This window comes from Oryctolagus cuniculus, chromosome 1 (assembly GCF_051225735.1).
Source record: "Oryctolagus cuniculus isolate XC-2025 breed Fujian yellow rabbit chromosome 1, ASM5122573v1, whole genome shotgun sequence".
Lineage (NCBI taxonomy): Eukaryota > Metazoa > Chordata > Mammalia > Lagomorpha > Leporidae > Oryctolagus > Oryctolagus cuniculus.
The window spans coordinates 213699359-213714716 of record NC_142867.1 but is presented as its reverse complement, the minus strand read 5'-3'; the positions used below and the strand labels follow the sequence as shown (position 1 = coordinate 213714716).

The 15358-nt window shown below is 48.0% G+C and overlaps 1 protein-coding gene across 13 annotated transcripts in view; it reads right to left on the bottom strand.

Annotated features, from left to right (window-relative positions):
- PALM2AKAP2 (PALM2 and AKAP2 fusion) overlaps nt 1-15358 on the bottom strand; it is a 593877-nt gene that overhangs the window by 349367 nt on the left and 229152 nt on the right. For 8 of the 13 annotated variants that reach the window (XM_089300369.1, XM_089300403.1, XM_089299869.1 and 5 more), the window contains one exon: nt 14259-14304. In XM_089300369.1, coding sequence (XP_089156495.1) covers nt 14259-14304 — 46 coding nt within the window. 13 annotated transcript variants of the gene reach the window in all.

The following is a 15358-nucleotide window of genomic DNA, read 5'->3' as shown; positions in this document are numbered from 1 at the left end:
TTGGCATAAAAAATGGAAGAGGGGCAGTAAAGAAGTATTCCATGGCTCAGAGGTGGCCCTTGCTATGGCTGATCGTCCGCAACTTTTACATGATGGTCACTTTATTTGCAAATCAAGGTACTGGCTCCACACAGGGACAACTCAGTGGAGGGTAAACAAGTGACCAGGGCAGTTGGGCAGAAACCACTCCCCACGGGCTCCCTGTTCAGACTCAGGGAATGTGGCTGATGTGTGCTCTCTGACCCCTAGGCCACACTTCACCCTTAAAGTTCCCTGGGAGAGCACAGTGAAGGTTCTGGTAAATTCCAGAGAATAAAAAAAAAAAAATTCATCTGGAAATCTGCAGTGCTTTCCTTCTACTCAGTCCCTGTCAATAGAAAAAAAAATAGTTTTGAACTTGTTAATGGGCCAAACCATTGCCTCGAAGAGATCAGATTTTCTGATTTTCAAAAGAAAACAACACACGGTTCGCTTAGATAGGGAGTGCATAATGAAAAAAATCTATATTGGCAAAACTCACATGCCAGCTCCCCAATAAATATAAACCTCTCATTGTGGCAGCCCAGAAAACAGAAAAAAAAGGATGCCCAAGATGCTTCATTGTTCTTAGCTGCCAGCGACAAGACAACAGTTACTTCTTGAGTCTTGGAGCTGTGATTGCAATTAATCACACAACCAGGGAAGACAGACCATCCAGAAAGTAGGGGGCAGAAAAGGTATTCTGTCAATGGTCATAGGGTAAATATTGTAGACAGCGCAGGCCACAGGGTCTCTACTGCAGTGATTCAACCCTGAGAGGATAACATGAACTCAGCCACAACCATACATAAATGAATCAGAATGGCTGTTTTACAACAAAATTTTATTTATGGGGTGGGCACTGTGGCACAGAGGGTTAAGCCGCCCCTTAGGATGCCTACATTCCACATCAGAATGCTAATTCAAGTCCTGGCTATTCCACACTTTGAAACCAGTTTCCTGCTAATGAACCTGGAAGGCAGCAGATGATAGCCCAAGTGCTTGGGTCCCTGCCACCTTCATGGGAGACTTATATGGCATTCTGGGCACCTGGTTTTGGCCTGGCCTAGCCCGGCCCTGGTTCTTGCAGGCATTTGGGGATGGAAGCAGATGAAAGACCTCTCTCTCTCTGTCTTTCCCTCTCTCTCTCTGCCACTCTTTCAAATAAGTAAATACATCTTTTATTAAAAACTTCATGGACACTGCAATTTGAATTTCATGTATTTTCACAAAGCATAAAATAGTTTTTCTCCAGCCATTTAATAATATAGAAACCAGGCACTGCTTACAGTTCTTATGAAAAGTGGACACAGGCCAGCTCTAGTCCATCAGCTATTGTTTGCTAACCTCTGGTCTAGATCAAAACATGTGATTTCCATTCATTCATTTTATTTTAAAGATTTATTTATTTATTTGAAAGGCAGAGTTACAGAGAGGCAGAGGCAGAGAGAGAGAGAGAGAGAGAGAGAGAGAGGTCTTCCATCCACTGGTTCACTCCCAAGATGGCTGCAATGGCCAGAGCTGTGCTGATCCGAAGCCAGGAGCCAGGAGCATCCTCCGTGTCTCCCATGTGGGTGCAGGGGCCCAAGGACTTGGGCCATTTTCTGCTGCTTTCCCAGGCCATAGCAGAGAGCTGGATCAGAAGTGGAGCAACCAGGACTTGAACTGGCACCCATATGGGATGCCAGCACTGCAGGCGGCGGCTTTACCCACTACACCACAGCACCAGCTCCTCCATTCATTCTTAATTCTAAAGCAGCTATCCAACACTGAGTTTCCCTCTTGCCTCACTGTGACTCTTAAATAACACTAGGATAACAGGCAAATGAAAAACTAAGTGCACAAGACACATGTATTGGCCATCACACTGCTCTTCACTCAAGAATCCAGGCTGGGAATGACGTGCTTGCTACCACAGAGGGACTCACTCGCTGCACACCATACACTGCCATCTTACTCAGTGCAGTATTAAGATCTACGACTTGCTGAAGGTTCACATTCCAACGTTATTTTTAAACTCCCCCAGTAGGAACAACCTCCTTGTTTAGTCTTTGCAGTTTCATGTCATTCAAAGGTCAGACCAGTGAAGAGGGGTGGCTCAATTTCTGAAATCCAGTTGTTGTCCTCCCCAATCACACAGTCAACCATTCATTGTTCTCCAGCAAGAATAGGAGTAGTCGGTCACAAAATGTTTCTTGGAAACACATTAATGTATTGAGGAGGCACTCTCATCCTTCCAATGCAATCCTCCCTCTCCCTCTCCCTCTCCCTCTCCCTCTCCCTCTCCCTCTCCCTCTCCCTCTCCCTCTCCCTCTCCCTCTCCCTCTCCCTCTCCCCTCTCCCCTCTCCCCTCTCCCCTCTTCTCTCCTCTCTCCTCTCCCCTCTCCCTCTCCCTCTCCCTCTCCCCTCTCCCCTCTCCCTCTCCCCTCTCCCCTCCCCCTCTCATCCTACAAAATATGCCGCTATTGGAAATCAAAGAGTATCTTCACCCTCACAATGCAAGACAGAAGTGGGTCTTGAACTTGGTCATAAGTGAGGCACGTAAGTGAAGGGGATGGGCTGGCCAGATAAAATAAAACATCCGGTTAAATGTGAATTTTGGATAAACAGCAAATACTTTTTAGTGCATGTCCCATGCAGTAACTCAGCATCTGGTGCAGTATGGGTGTTCATCTACTCCAAAGTTCACATGGAAGCTGAACCCCAAGGCAGGACCGTTGGGAGACCTTTAGGGCAAGATAGGAGCACAAGGACGGGGGCTCACGATGGCATTGGTGGCCTTATAAGAAGAGAAAGAGGGACTGGGGCCGATACTTGCTGCCTCACTGTGCGATGCCCTCTGTCACGTTATGATGCAGTCAGAGGCCCTCACCAGGGGCAGGCACTATGCTCTTGGACTTCCCAGCACTCAGCATCTGGAGCTATATAAATCTCTACTATTTATAAATTATCCAGTCCCTCATATTCAGATATTGCAATAGAAAATAGACTAAGACATCATCCTAAATTTTAAGTTGCTAAATGTGAAACCCTAACAGGGGATAGGGAACAGGTGAGCCAGAAGGTATTTACTGGAGAGAAGCAAAGCGGGTGTGTATGGCCAAAGGGTCTTTATGATGAAACAATTCCAACTGGGAACCCTAGTTTTCTGTTGTGGTCAACTGGTCAACCCTTCTACACCTACATGATTCTTATAGTCCTCAGAATCAGAGCAACAGATGGGTCCAACCACCCACCTATATCCGATTTTGTCAGAGTTTACAAAACTGCTTCCCGGGTATGAGTTTGGGAGTGATGGAACAGTTGTTATTTCCTGACTGGGCTGGTGATTACACAAATCTATACATGTGTTAAAATTCAAAAAAGGTCAATTTTGGTCTATGCGTATTATTTTTTTAAAAAGCATGCTTACATTTTTTATGTCTTAAGGAGAACTCACGAGTTCACACAGCATGCAGAATGAGGAATGCATTGAAGGAACAGCCCTAACTGACCTCAGACTACGGTTTCCTCACAGGTCCAGATTCCAGAGGGTCCTCACATCTATGACAGGTAGAAGCTTCTAGAAGGCCCATCCCACCAATGTGTTCAGCATACCTAATCCTACCTATGTGTCTCTTACCTTTGAGGGCTGTGATACCCCCAGCTCACACCCATATACTACTGGCTTTACAACTAAACAAAATATGCTGTGAAAGGCAGATGTGGAGAACTGACGGCCTAGCCAGGGGGTGCAGTGGGAAGGGGACCAAGATGGGAATGAATCCAGTCCACACTGTGTTAAAATCTTGGTATGTTTGGTTTGGCCTGCACACTGTTTAAATCGTTGTGAACATTTAAACATCAAAAGACTTCCTTTAAAACTTGGATTTCCAGGTTCTCTCAGAAAAGCAGAAGATCATAGGCTTATAGTCCCCCAATGTACCAATCAGATGAAGTGAGTGCCATCTGCCTCCATCAGGAGCCTACCTTCTGTGGTCACCCCAGTCCCAAGAGCTCAGCCGTGCCAACCTGGCACCTGTGTACTTCTAGGGTCTTGACTCCAAGTTAGGTGGTTATGTGCAGGGTGTCAGACACATGGATGCTCTCAGCAGCTGGGAGACCCTTTCTCCCACCTTTTCAAAGAAGCTACAGAATGCAGACAGCATCATTCACTCTGCTTTCAGAACCTGGGGTGCCCTGTCTCCTATAACAGAGATGACCCCCTTTATCGGGAGGGGTATGCTGAAAAGAGGCCCCTCTGCTGCAAAGCCAGCTGCTTCCAGATGTTCTCTGTGGACCCAGGCTTTCTGGGGTTAGAGAGCTGGACCCATCCAGAGGCAAGAGTAGGGACATGCCAGGACAGGGAGAGATGCTGGGAAGGGAAGAAGTGGGGAACTGAGTGGCTGACTTCACTTTCATCATCCTCTTCCTCTTGCTGTCAGAGCCAGTACTTTCTCTCCACTCTCCCCACTGAGATCCCAGAATGGTCTGCTCACTCCAGTGTGAAGAGGGGTGGGGAGTGATCAAGGCCACCTGCACTCCACCCGGAAGACATACGTGCACCCGGCTGATGGAAACATCACTAGCCCAGGGGGGTTTCTGCTAACCTGGATGAGTGGCATTTCTGTTCAGCGCCACTGGTGCCACCATCATGTTTTTCACATTTGTCTCACAGTTTCATGGGGACAAGGACATTTTCAAAGCACTTCCCACCCCATTAGAAGTGGCAGGTGTTATCAGCCCAAGGTGACAAGCCAGGCAGTAGAAATTCACTGGTTAAGACTAACAGGGGAGGAGTCAGTGTTGTGGCACAGAAGGTTAAGGCTCTGCCTGCAGAGCCAACATCCCAAATAGGTGCTGGTTCCAGTCCCAGCTGCTCCACTTCCAGTCCACCTCTCTGCTCAGGTACCTGGGAAGACAACAGAAGATGGTCCAACTACTTGGGCCCCTGCTCCCATGTGAGAGACCTGGAAGAAGCTCTTGGCTCCTGGCTTAAGCTTGGCCCAGTTCCAGCTATTGCAGCCATCTGGGAGTAACTAACAGAAGGAAAATTCTCTCTCTCTCTTTCTCTCTCTTTCTCTCTCTTTCTCTCTCTCTCTCTCTCTCTCTCTCTCTTCCCCCTTCCCTCTATCTCTGCCTTTCAAATAAAAAAATAAATCATGAAAAAAATAAAAATAAAAAGACCAACCAGGAGCCCGGGGGAAATCACTGGATAGACTCCATGCCACTCAGCCCAGAGGCACCTCCCTAAATTCTGGCTCTCCATCATGTCACATGTGGGACACACACACTATCACAGCCATGCAAATCCTGAAGTTCCATCTGGTATTTATGGGCCTCTAAGTTGTCAACATTAGCACTGAAGCTCAGAGAAAGAAAATCCCCTGCCTACCACCAAAGGGGTTAAGTTTCCCAGCATGTGTTTTCTTCTTAATAATCACATTTTTTGGTAACCCTCAACGTTTTAAGTTTCAGCCCTGAATTTAAAAATAAAGTGAATACTTAGATGACTGGTTATAATTTAGCAGTGGGGGGAAAAATCCCACCCACCTAGAAGAGTAAGTAAACCAGTAAAAAAATTTTTTTTTAAACAAGCAAACAAAAAAAAGTCAAGGCAGGTTTGACAAATGCCTTGAAGATATCTGTTAGGGCACAACCGTCTGGACCCTGACAGCCCTCAGGGTAACACACTCAGCTGCCGCAGGGGAAAGGATGGAAATGGACAGAGATGTGCTCTGAGGCCTGGCGCACTGCCTTTTTATCTACAGCTGGAGCTTTCATCTCCAGGCTCAGATGGCTTTGCTTTCCTCTCCTGTGTTATATGGGGGGGAACGGTTCCAGCTTTTCTCTTCCTTCTTTCAGCTAAGCTCTTAGGATGCTATAGAAACACTGATGTGAGAGTCAAAGAGCAACCCAAAGGATTTTTAGAATGCATTCAAGCATTACGTAAACAGGTTACAGTTTTGTCTCTGTCTCTGCCTCCCTCTCTTTTTCTCTCTTCTACTCTGTGTGTACTTGATTATCTCCTTTTGAGCACTTTAATTCAACATGAGACTAACACAAAAATACTGAGATAATGATTAACCACTAGCACACAGAAGCCCCAGCCTGAGCTGGCCCACACCAGCCTCTGCTCCTGATGGTACTGCCTGCCAGAGATAGACCTCAGCTGTGGTCTCTCCCCAACAGAGAGGGCTCCCAAGTGACCTTCTACAAAGCACATCACCCACCATCCAGCCACGTTCTCTTAGGCTTCATCCAGCGCTTTGTGTTCTAAGACAAACAAGAGAGTGGGGAAGGCTGAATTCTTGCAAAAATGGAAGCTTGGTGCATGCAATGAATGCTACAAATAGGAGTGAAGGAAACCTGTCTGACATCCTTGGGGGAGTAAACTCATCTTGGATATGCCAGTGAGAAGCCACACTTGTGCGCACAGACTGACCTGGGAGAATCACCGACCATCACTAAGGCAATGAACTTCAGATGCTGTTCATCCTGGCATCCCATGAGAGTTGCTTGCGTGCAAAGCAGCCAGATGTGCATGTGCACCTGTGGGCTGGAGAAGGTGCCTGAGGCCTGCTTGGCTGATCTACTGTGGGACTTCTCTATTTATAGCACCATCCTGTGTAAGGCACCACTTTCTCTAAGGGCTTCCTGTTCTATGCTGGACTCCTACTCTATGCTCAAAACTCCTTATCTCACTCACCTGCCCACTGCAGCCTCCCCAAAAGAATTTTGTAGATCTACTTTTGTTTAGCCAATTCCCAGCAAACCCTCCCAACCTGCTCAGCCAATCCCAGGCAAACCCTCCCAACCTGCTCAGCCAATCCCAGGCAAATGCTCCCAATCTCTTCAGCCAATCCCAAGCAAGCCCTCCCAACCTGTTCAGCCAATCTCAAGCAAATCCTCCCAACCTGCTTAGTCAATCCCAAGCAAACTTTGCAAAAACAGATGTCTTCAAGTGACCGAGATAGTAATGATAGTAACTTCACTTTATTTCAACAGATTAAAGCAAGTACCCAACACAAAGGCTTCCACTTGGTTAGTCACCTGATAGGAGAAGAATACAACTATACCACTTTTAGACTGGGCTACCATTAATGATCTTACTCATTTGGTTTTTTACTGTATTTCATCTCTTCCAAGTCTATCCACCACATAAACTCTTGGGCAGGCCTTAATGGGCATGTGACGTTTACCAAGACCTAGGACATAATCTCTTTAGCATAGATGTCCTATCATATCACACTTTGGTTCTCAAAGTGTGTTCCCTGGAACAGCAGCCACATCTAAGAACAGCATCATCCAAGAATGTGTTAGGAAAGAAAATTCTCAGGCCCCATTGCAGACCCACTGAATCAGATACCATGGGAGTATGGCCAGAAATCTATGTTTTAAGGATCCCTCCAGGGATCCTAAGGTGCTAAAGTTTGAAAACCACTGTTCTACACTATTATAAAAAAAAAAAAAAGTCTATGTTAAATGGCAGTTGCTGGGCTGGCGCCATGGCTCACTTGGTTAATCCTCTGCCTGCAGCGCCGACATCACATATGGGTGCCGGGTTCTAGTCCCGGTTGCTCCTCTTTCAGTTCAACTCTCTTCTGTGGCCTGGGAGGGCAATAAGAGGCACCTGGCTCCTGGCTTCAGATTGGCGCAGTGGCCATTTGGGAGGTGAACCAATGGAAAGAAGAACTTTTTCTCTGTCTCTCTCTTTCACTGTTTAACTCTGTCAGTTAAATAAAAGAAAAAAAATGGCAGTTGCTGTTATGAGTCCTAAGCCCAGTCTAGTCTCCCTACTTTACTCTTTATTTGAAGCAGATAAGAAGTCAGGATCTGGGTCTGACGCTATGGCACAGTAGGTTAATCCTCTGCCAGTGGTGCTGGCATCCCATATGGATGATGGTTCCAGTCCTGGCTGCTCCACTTCTGATCCAGCTTTCTGCTACGGCCTGGGAAAGCAGTAGAAGAGGCCCCTGCACCCACGAGGGAAACCCAGAAAAAGATCCTGGCTCCTGGCTTCTGATCAGCTCAGCTTCGGCCATTCCCTCTCACTATCTGTAACTCTACCTCTTAAATAAATAAATAAATCATAAAAAAAAAGTCAGGATCATCTCAAACATCCTGGCTGACATGGTATAGGCTCAGACTCGTATACTGGACTTGAAAATTGCATTTGCCTGCATCCCTTATATATGTCTTTAAAGATTCTTCTATAGCAATAGGAATTTTCCACATCAAGGTACCGATTTTCTTCCATATTTTTCTGTTAAGTCAAAGAGCAATCACCTACCTGATGTGAGTATTCTGAGTTATAATAATATCGGTGATTGCAAAGAGCTCAGTCAATGTTAAAAGGTAGCAAGCATGCACTATTTTTCCAGTAATGCAAACATTTTGACACCAAACTCACAAAGCCCTCATGAAAATGCGACCTTGACTTTGCAGCACTATGCAAGATCTAGGGGATGCTGGTGGGACCACCTAGCAGCATCTTTATGAAAAACAAATAATTCGATGCTTAAGAAAAGTACATTGCAAAGTTCAAAGCTCTACCTACACCTAAAGGTCACAAAATGCTAACCAAAAGGAATTGTATTGTGATTACAAATCTAATTTTTAGAGTTTTTTAAATATTTATTTTTTTAAAAAATTGGGAGATCTCACAACTAAAACCATCAGACTTAGTGCTTCTCTAGAAAATGAGCTGATGTAGGAACATGGGACCTCCATTCCCACATGGCACAAATTAGCTGCCCCTTTACTGAAATGAGGCATCTGCTCCCCATTTCTCAGACTTTCCACTGGGCCTGTGTCCTAAGTTGCACGCTGGTCTCCCTGAGTCACCTGAGTTTGAAACTCCTGCTCACTACCAACAATTTTTTTTTTATCATCACTATTACTGTCTTTGTGTATTTAAAAATTTCAATAGTTGGTGCCTTCATGTGAAATCTAATTTGGAAAAAATTTTGAGGTTAAAAGAATTTATCTTGCTACCTCTGTGTCCATTTTCTACTTAAAGATGCATGAGTGGTCAGTGCCATGGCTCACTAGGCTAATCCTCCACCTTGTGGCGCCGGCACACCGGGTTCTAGTCCCGGTCGGGGTGCCGGATTCTGTCCCAGTTGCCCCTCTTCCAGGCCAGCTCTCTGCTGTGGCCAGGGAGTGCAGTGGAGGATGGCCCAAGTGCTTGGACCCTGCACCCCATGGGAGACCAGGAGAAGTACCTGGCTCCTGCCATCGGATCAGCACAGTGCGCCGGCCGCAGCGCACCGGCCGCGGCGGCCATTGGAGGGTGAACCAATGGAAAAGGAAGACCTTTCTGTCTCTCTCTCTCACTGTCTAACTCTGCCTGTCAAAAAAAAAAAAAAAAAAGATGCATGAGTTATGATTTGCTGATTTTCTTAATATGCCTCAATAGAACACTCATGAAAGTACATACTGTATGCCTACTCTGGGCATTCTTCCCATGAAATCTCTCAAACACTCTTCACAATTCCATAAAGTGGGTATTAGCATTATACCCATCTTACCTATGAAGAAAGCAAGGGACAGTGATGTCACTCAGATACTAATGGAAAAGTCAGCACTTCAGCCAACCTTTTCTGACATCAGAATCCATGCTCCTAAGAGCAACTGCCCCATGAAATAGTGCAAGGCCCTGGCAGCCTTCAGAACCACTGTATCCACGTGTTAATGCCCATTTGCTGTCTCAGCCAAGGTCATTCACGTGATGACCAACTCTCACTGCCAAGCAGGTCAATCCACAGCTCTCAGAGGGAATGGTGATGAAATGTGAGTAGTTCAGCACTGGTTCCCAGACCACTAAGAAGGCCCCAAAGAAATGCAAAGCCCCTCTAGTGAGCCCTGGTTTTCCTTTAAATACTGACGAATCATAACCCACAACTCCCCTTACTTGACTTCAAAACGACAACTGCTGTGTTTCTCGGGGCACTTTAAAGTTTGCCAGAGCAGCTGTTCTTTGTCCCTAGAGGCTAAAGCCCAAAATACTCGAGGTACAAATAAGTGGCCAGAGAGGTATATGACCCTTACACAGCTTGTGTAAGGCTGCTTCGCACTCTCACACCTAGCCATAACCTGAGCGGCCCCAAAGTGTCACCTGTCCTCTGGGAGGCCCTGCAGACTCAGCCTGGGTGAACGGCTCCTCACCACCCACACATTCAGCAATTTTTTAGGCCTTAAAACATGGAAATTTAGAAGTAGAGTCATCTGCGTCTCCAAGATAAAAGATGACAGATGGAGGCCTGGATCTTCAATTCTCCAGTTCTTTGCCCAAGAAGACCTTTGTAACACTCAGTTATTTTCACTCATGCCCAAGGAAAACTATCTTTCTCTCGGATGTGCAGACATAACAACGCCCTCCTCCAAAGCTGCTTTCCATTGAGACGCAACAGCTTCTTTCCCAAAGGAATGTGACTTATTTGGTTAAGAGTTTATGCTGAGTGTTTCCATGCCTGAACCCAGGCTTGGAAGACTCTCAAAAGGATGTGGACTTTCTGGTTTGCCTCCAGTTGCTCCAGTGCTCTGGACTCCGCTTGCCGCTCCCTCACGGGCTCACACGGAGGCTGCTCGGACCACCTGCACAATCTACTCATGGAAATGTGTGAGCCCCTGCCACTGTGGGGGCCGCTGCTCAGGGCAGTGGTCAAAATCTGAACTCTAGTGGCTTGTAGAGTAAGTTCCAATCCAGGTTACTATGACAGTATTTGTTTAATATTGGGCCAGTTCTATAACTCTTCATCTATAAAATATGGATAACAGAGTAGCACCTACCCCATAAGCTTGTTGTTAGGATTAAATGAGATAACACATTTAAAAGCATTTCGGTCTTGTTAGTGTGTGTGAGTGCTGCCTTTAGCTAATGGCTTAACTTCACTGTGCTTTTGGGTTTCCCTTCCTCACAGTTTCAAATAAATAATAAACAAAGAAAAGGAAAATAAACATTTTCAGGGAACTGGGAAGGCTATGACGTTGGTTTGTATTTTATTTTACCCAATCTTTGGGATGTGCTCATATGTCTCCTCTTGGGGGAAGTGTTCCTCAACTCCTTGAGGTTGGTTTACCTGCTCCCCAGGTATGCTCATTTGCATAGCACTCCTCGTACCTTACAGCACTTGTTTATGTGTTTTTCTATACCCTCCATTAGACTCTAAACAACTTAAAAAAAAAATTGAAAACCCTAAACACTTTTAGGGTGGGAAGAATAGTCAATTTCCTCCATTGGATTAGAAACAACTTTAGGCCCTGTACATCCAGTGCTTGTTGAAGGCATCATTTTCAACTGATGGTCATTATTGTTATTTTCTGGGATTATCATGCACCTCCATTCTGTTGTGAACACAATTTGGCACAGTCTAAATGTACAGCTTCGGGAGTATTCCTGTCAATGACAGGGGCACAAGCTATCTTTTCTCATTGACCAGCCTGTAGCAGAGTCCATTACAGCACTGCAGTTTCTAAAGTATTCAATTCCCTTTTAGGAGAAAATCCCACAGATGATCATGTGGCAAATATTTTAGATCACGGGACACCTGAACTTTCAAAAACTCAGTGTGCACAGGGTAACACGGTCCCTCTGGGGGCTGAAATTCGAAGACACTGACTTTTCAGTGTTGCTAGCCCCTTCCTGGGGGAGGCACCAGGTAAACACCTGCTGAGTGACGGGTGCATGAACCTCAAGTCCCAGTCCCTGCCTCCAAGTCTGAAGGAGGGGCAACAGAGGCCAGCCAGGGCCGTGGCCTTGGGTCAGAGTGGAAGGAAAGAATAGGAAAGCTGTTCACACTCCTTCCACTTCAGAGATATTTCTTCTAAAACCGCAGGACAAGCCAGGCAGATGCTTCAAACAGGACTGAGGGCTGCGCCTCAGCACCACCTGACGGCAACTGTGTGCCTGGTACTTCACCTCCATCACACCCAAACCTGACAACTGGCCGATGAGGTAGAACTCACAAGCCCATCTGATGGATTAAGAAACAGAGACCCAAACCACAGATTGCCCCAAGTCCTACACACTAGAATCCCAGTTTCATTGGAGGAAAAATCCAAGTGGGTGAAGGTATAAGAACTCACGTTCTTCCTCTTTCTCACTTCAGGGGTGCCAGGTTCTAGGAGCAGCTGGGGAGCTCCTTGCGGGAGGAGGACGTTCACTAGGCTGAAGCATGACATCAAACCATTTACTGATGTGACCACAAGTCACCGCCCTCTTCCGTCTCTTCTGTTTCTCTCTCTCACACACACACACAGAATGATGTCACTGTTAGAACATCTGCATTAACAACATATGTGTTCATGGACATAGACACATTAACAACATACGTGTTCACGGATGCCAGCACATTAGCAACATGTGTTTGTGGAGGCCAACACATTAACAACATACGTTTCACAGATGCTGACACATTCCTATGAACCATCAACAGCTCCCCAGGTTCACAGCACACACTCAGTTCCACAACTGAATAGGTGCTTGCTTATTCTTCTCATACACCTCTGAGAATTCCAAAAGACTGCCTAGATCTTTCTTGAAAGATCTGGGCCTACTCAACCTCACTCAGAACGGGTGGCCCAGTGTTCGCCATGACTGGCCCTGTGTTCGGAGAGCAAGTCCTTTCATGGGGCTCAGCTGTCCCGTGGGCATCTAGGAAAGCTAGCGTGCAAAGACAGAAAATGCGACAACTGTTGGAAACCCTCCGCAGCAGTCCACGGCAGAGAGCGAGCGTCTTCTGGCGCAGCCACTTTGTCAACAGCTAAAGCAGCCTATTATCCAGTGGACACAAAACACCCACCAGCTCCAAGGCACCAACGGCTGAATATCTCTATTCTTGCCAAGTTCAGGACCCTGACCACTTGGCCTCGCCACTAACGTTAGAAACTATTAACAGCTCTAATAACCATCAGACGCACACACACACACATAAACACACAGCAGGGGCAAAGGGAAAAGACAAGAAGAAATAGTCCCCTTGAGTTCCAAGGACCACGTTCAAGGACTTTTTCATAGGCAAACCATGGCATTTCAACACTGCCAGTCAACAGCTCTCCCGCCTCAGCAGCCAAGCCTCTGAGCCAGTTCAGATTTGAAGAATTTGAGAAAGGGGGTCCCAGAGCTAGAGACCCCATCAAATGCTTCTTAGAACAGAAAGGCCTGTGTGCATTTTCCCATTGAAGACTGTCCAAAAGGCTCTTGAAAATAATATCCTTTGCTTCCAAAACATTACACATGATTCCTCCGACAAATGTATGTGTTTCCAGGCGATGCCTGGACTGGACAAAAAAAAAAGTCTTAGGTGGAAGAATGTCTGGCGACTCTTTTATGCCAATACGTTAACAGACCTTCTCTTTTAATTATTATTTCATAGAGCAGCCGTAATCATTCCCTCATTCGCAAAGGAAATATATAATCCAGCTGTGGTGGCTCCAGTAAAAAACACCACATCTGTGGATCGTTGGCAATACTCTGGCAAGATTGCTCAAATCCAGGCCGACTAGGCAAGTTCTTTTGTATACCCCCCAAATGCACATGGTACGCTTTTCTCAAAGTGTACACGAACTTTGCCAAAAAAAATCAGTTGCACCTTTGTATACATCATTGTGGTTTTCAGAAAACTCGCACCCATCACAAAAGGAGGCTCCCTTGGAGTCCTATTCCCAGGACTCCACGGTGCCAAGCAGTCCCCAGACCTCCCCGGGGAGGTGGCTTGAGCCAGGGCCCTCGTCAATATCAAATGGACAGAGGAAAAGCAGCCCTCCGGGTTTCTGGGAGGAGGTCCCACCGCGTGGCTGGCTGGCTGAGAAGCCGACTCCTGGTTTTCCACTTAGCAGGCGAACAGCTTCTGCAGAGAGGATGGGAGCCAGCGCCGTTCAGGTCACCGGCCTCGCCGTTCCCCAGTGGATGAAGGCAACGTATTCCTGCGCCGTGGGTGCTGCTACCCCAGGAGTCGCCCCCCTGTGCCTCTAGGGGGTCTTTCCCCCAAATCATCAGCAAACATCTTAATTCTAAGCCCATCTTCCACATCCAATTCCCCAGTCCAAAGCGCGCCTTAGGGGAGAGAGACGCAGACGTATAAAAGAAACGGCAGTAAGCTAAGCCCGGCAGACTTGAACCTCCTCTCCACCACCACCGCCAGACGCCGGCGGCTCCCAAGACGGAATGCCCTCGCCCCGAACACACCCCCCACCTCGGGGTCCCCTTCCTCCCCAGACAATAGAGCCAGAAGGAAATAAAATGAAAGTGGACTTACGGCAATGGCTTGCAGCCTCTCCTTGTGCAGTTCCGCCTCTGCCATCCTGCAGAAGGGCACACGGGCAAGGGAAAGAAGGAAGAACAAAACACGCTGTGGTCACCCAAGGAAATTGATGGGCACCCCGGGGGGCTCCGCGGGAACCCCCGGGGGGAAGGTTGAGGGGCGGCGGGGAACGCTGCGCGCACTGCCGGCAGCCTAGCTAGCCTCTGGCCCCCGCCCGCCCGGCCGCCTGGCTGCGCCCCAGCGCCGCCACCGCTCACTGCATCTCCCCTTCGCTGCCGCCGGCCGCGCCAGCCGGGGACGTGGGCCGCGGGCAGCCGCCGGGAGGGCGCGCTCGCCCCGCGCGCTCGTTCTCCGCCCTGACGTCTGGCGCCTCGCTCCGCCCCTGGGGTGTGGGGCCCGGGGAGGTTCCAGGCGGGTAGGAGCCGCCCGGGCAGCCGCTGCGCCGCAGGTCCCCAAGGCGCAGAACGGCGACGCGCGGGCGAATGGGTACCTGGGGCGCGGCGCACGGAGAGCCGCTAGGGCGCACGGCTTGGCGCGCCCGGGAGGACTGGCGCTCGCTGGAGCCCCAGCAGAAAGAGGTGGCGCCTCCCCCGAGCAGATGCCACCGGAGGGGCCGCTTGGCAGAATGCAGGGCCCGAGCACGTGTCCTTACGTGCAGGCTGCGGCCACCGACTGTTCTGGGCTCCTTCTAGCTCGCGCCAGATGCTCAGGCTGCACGTGGGGGACCTTTCCAACAGGGATAGGCTGCCTCTACCGTGTGCTTTAGATGGCCCTCACACATAGAGTCAGCCTGGGGCAGGATCTGTTCCCAAACAGCCACCCTTTTGGTGGGGCCAGATGTGGCTTAGAAGGTCAGCCCGGAGTTTGTACTGCGGGGTGCTGGGCTAGGCTGGGCTTGGCAACTTGAGAGCTGTGAAGCCTTGGGCGACTCACTTAACCACTCTGAACCTCGGTTTCTCTTCTGTAAAAATGGAGGATTGTAACAGATACCTTACACAGGTGTTTGGTTAATTTTTTAACCAAAATCGGATACCAAATAGTACTAAAATAGGCCTTTTGTGACTGATCCTTGGCTGGGTATAAGAGCTGGCTAA